This window comes from Chenopodium album, chromosome 5 (genome assembly GCF_948465745.1).
Source record: "Chenopodium album chromosome 5, dcCheAlbu1.1, whole genome shotgun sequence".
In the NCBI taxonomy this organism is placed as follows: Eukaryota; Viridiplantae; Streptophyta; class Magnoliopsida; order Caryophyllales; family Amaranthaceae; genus Chenopodium; species Chenopodium album.
In genome coordinates, this window is record NC_137838.1 from 27,591,145 (window position 1) to 27,592,912 (window position 1,768).

The 1,768-nt window shown below is 42.9% G+C and overlaps 1 protein-coding gene across 1 annotated transcript; it reads right to left on the bottom strand.

Annotated features, from left to right (window-relative positions):
- Positions 1-512: 512 nt before the first annotated feature.
- LOC145632772 (uncharacterized) lies at positions 513-854 on the bottom strand. The gene has a single exon (XM_081685110.1). The coding sequence runs from the start codon at positions 852-854 to the stop codon at positions 513-515; it is 342 nt and encodes a 113-aa protein (XP_081541236.1).
- Positions 855-1,768: the final 914 nt, after the last annotated feature.

The following is a 1,768-nucleotide window of genomic DNA, read 5'->3' on the forward strand; positions in this document are numbered from 1 at the left end:
GGCCTCATGAGCAGTTCATTATCCTCCCTCGAAATGCATGGAGCTACGACCTCTAAGACCTTGTCACAGTAAAAATTTGAAGGACCCAAGGAGGTAAAAAGATTCTCATAAAAATTTTGCACAATGACTTCGAAGTCTTCTTCCTCCTCCCTCCAAATACCATCCGCATCAAACAACCCCCGAATCTCATTGCGCTTCCGTCTTTGAAAGGCCTTATGGTGAAAATATTTGGTATTTTTGTCACCATCTTTTATTTCTGACACCCTAGACCGAAGATAACAATACGCCTCCTGTTTGTCACAAAGATCATCAAATTTTGCCTCAAGAGATGAACAAAGCTCAAGATTTTCCTTCGACGCTGCTCCACTTTGTGCCAACTTGAGGTTTTTCTCAGTTTCATCAATCTGCCTATCTAAGTCCTTGAACTTATCACCACTCCATCCTCTAAGAACTCCAAGCAAAATTTCGAGCCTCATAACAGTTGGGCTCCCAGCAGTTGCAGACCACACATCTCAAACAACTTTCTCACAAGCTATGTCCAACAACCAAGCTGTCTCAAATTTAAAATTTTTCTTCCTGCTCTTGCGCTTCTTCTTAGGTCTTTTGAGACGAGCCAAAATCGGGGCATGGTCCGATTTAATGCGAACTAAGTGCTCCACCATTGCGCCTGGGAAAGTACGCAGCCACTCCTCATTACCACAATATCTATCCAAACGCTCACGGATCATCGTCTCTTCGGTTAACCCCTTTTCCCAAGTGAACCATGGACCCACATAGCCCAAGTCTCTTAGGTGACAGTCATCTAAAGCCTCTCTAAACTCCACGATCCCCCTTCTCTCAACATCAGCCCCCATTGCTTCTCTTTATAACTCAAAATTTTGTTATAATCTCCACCAATCAGAAGAGGTCCATCAAAGGAAGAACATAAGTCACGAAGAAGCATCCACGTTTTCCACTTGTTCCCCAACTCCGGCCATCCATACAACCCAACAAATCTCCAAGAAATACCTCCCATGACAACGTCACCACAAATATGATTTTGTGATAACGAAAGAAGCAAAAAAGAAAGAGCATCACTCTTCCAAAATAAACACAAACCACCTACTAGTCCAACACTACTTACTCCAATAGCACAGTCAAAGCCGAATTTATTTAAAGTTTTTTGGATTCAATTTTATTTATTTTAGTTTTCGAGATGAATAATAAATCCGGGGCAAAGGAAAGACACCACCTTCGAAGTGTCCTAACTGCTCGGGGGTTGCCAATCCCCCGACAGTTCCAACATAAGAGACTCATGGTTGTTCGCGGGGTTGGGTTACACCAACTCCCGCTACTTCATCATTGTAAAAAGACACAAACAGACGAGCATGCTTTGAAACCTCATCCACTTCCATGTCATCCCCTGCTGCTAACTCCTTTATTTTCCCCCCAATGCTACACTTACTGCCCCCTCCTCCCTTCTCTCTACCAACTCCCTCTTTTTTTAATTTCACTCCTTTTCTGACTTGCCCTTTATTTGACTCCAAAGATGATGAGAAAACAAGAGTTCCCAAACTATCTAAAGCATTCCCTCCCCCCTTCACCTTTTCTATAGCTCCAATATTATTCCCTTCCAAGACTGGAACTTTTTTCGTCAGATTATTATCATTTATGAGTCCGACTGAATCTTGTGATTGAACCTCCATCTCCCTCACATCAATCCCCTTCCCTCCTTCCTTCTCAGTCTCACAAAGTTGAGTACTCACAGAATGATCACTAGTGTGCTCCT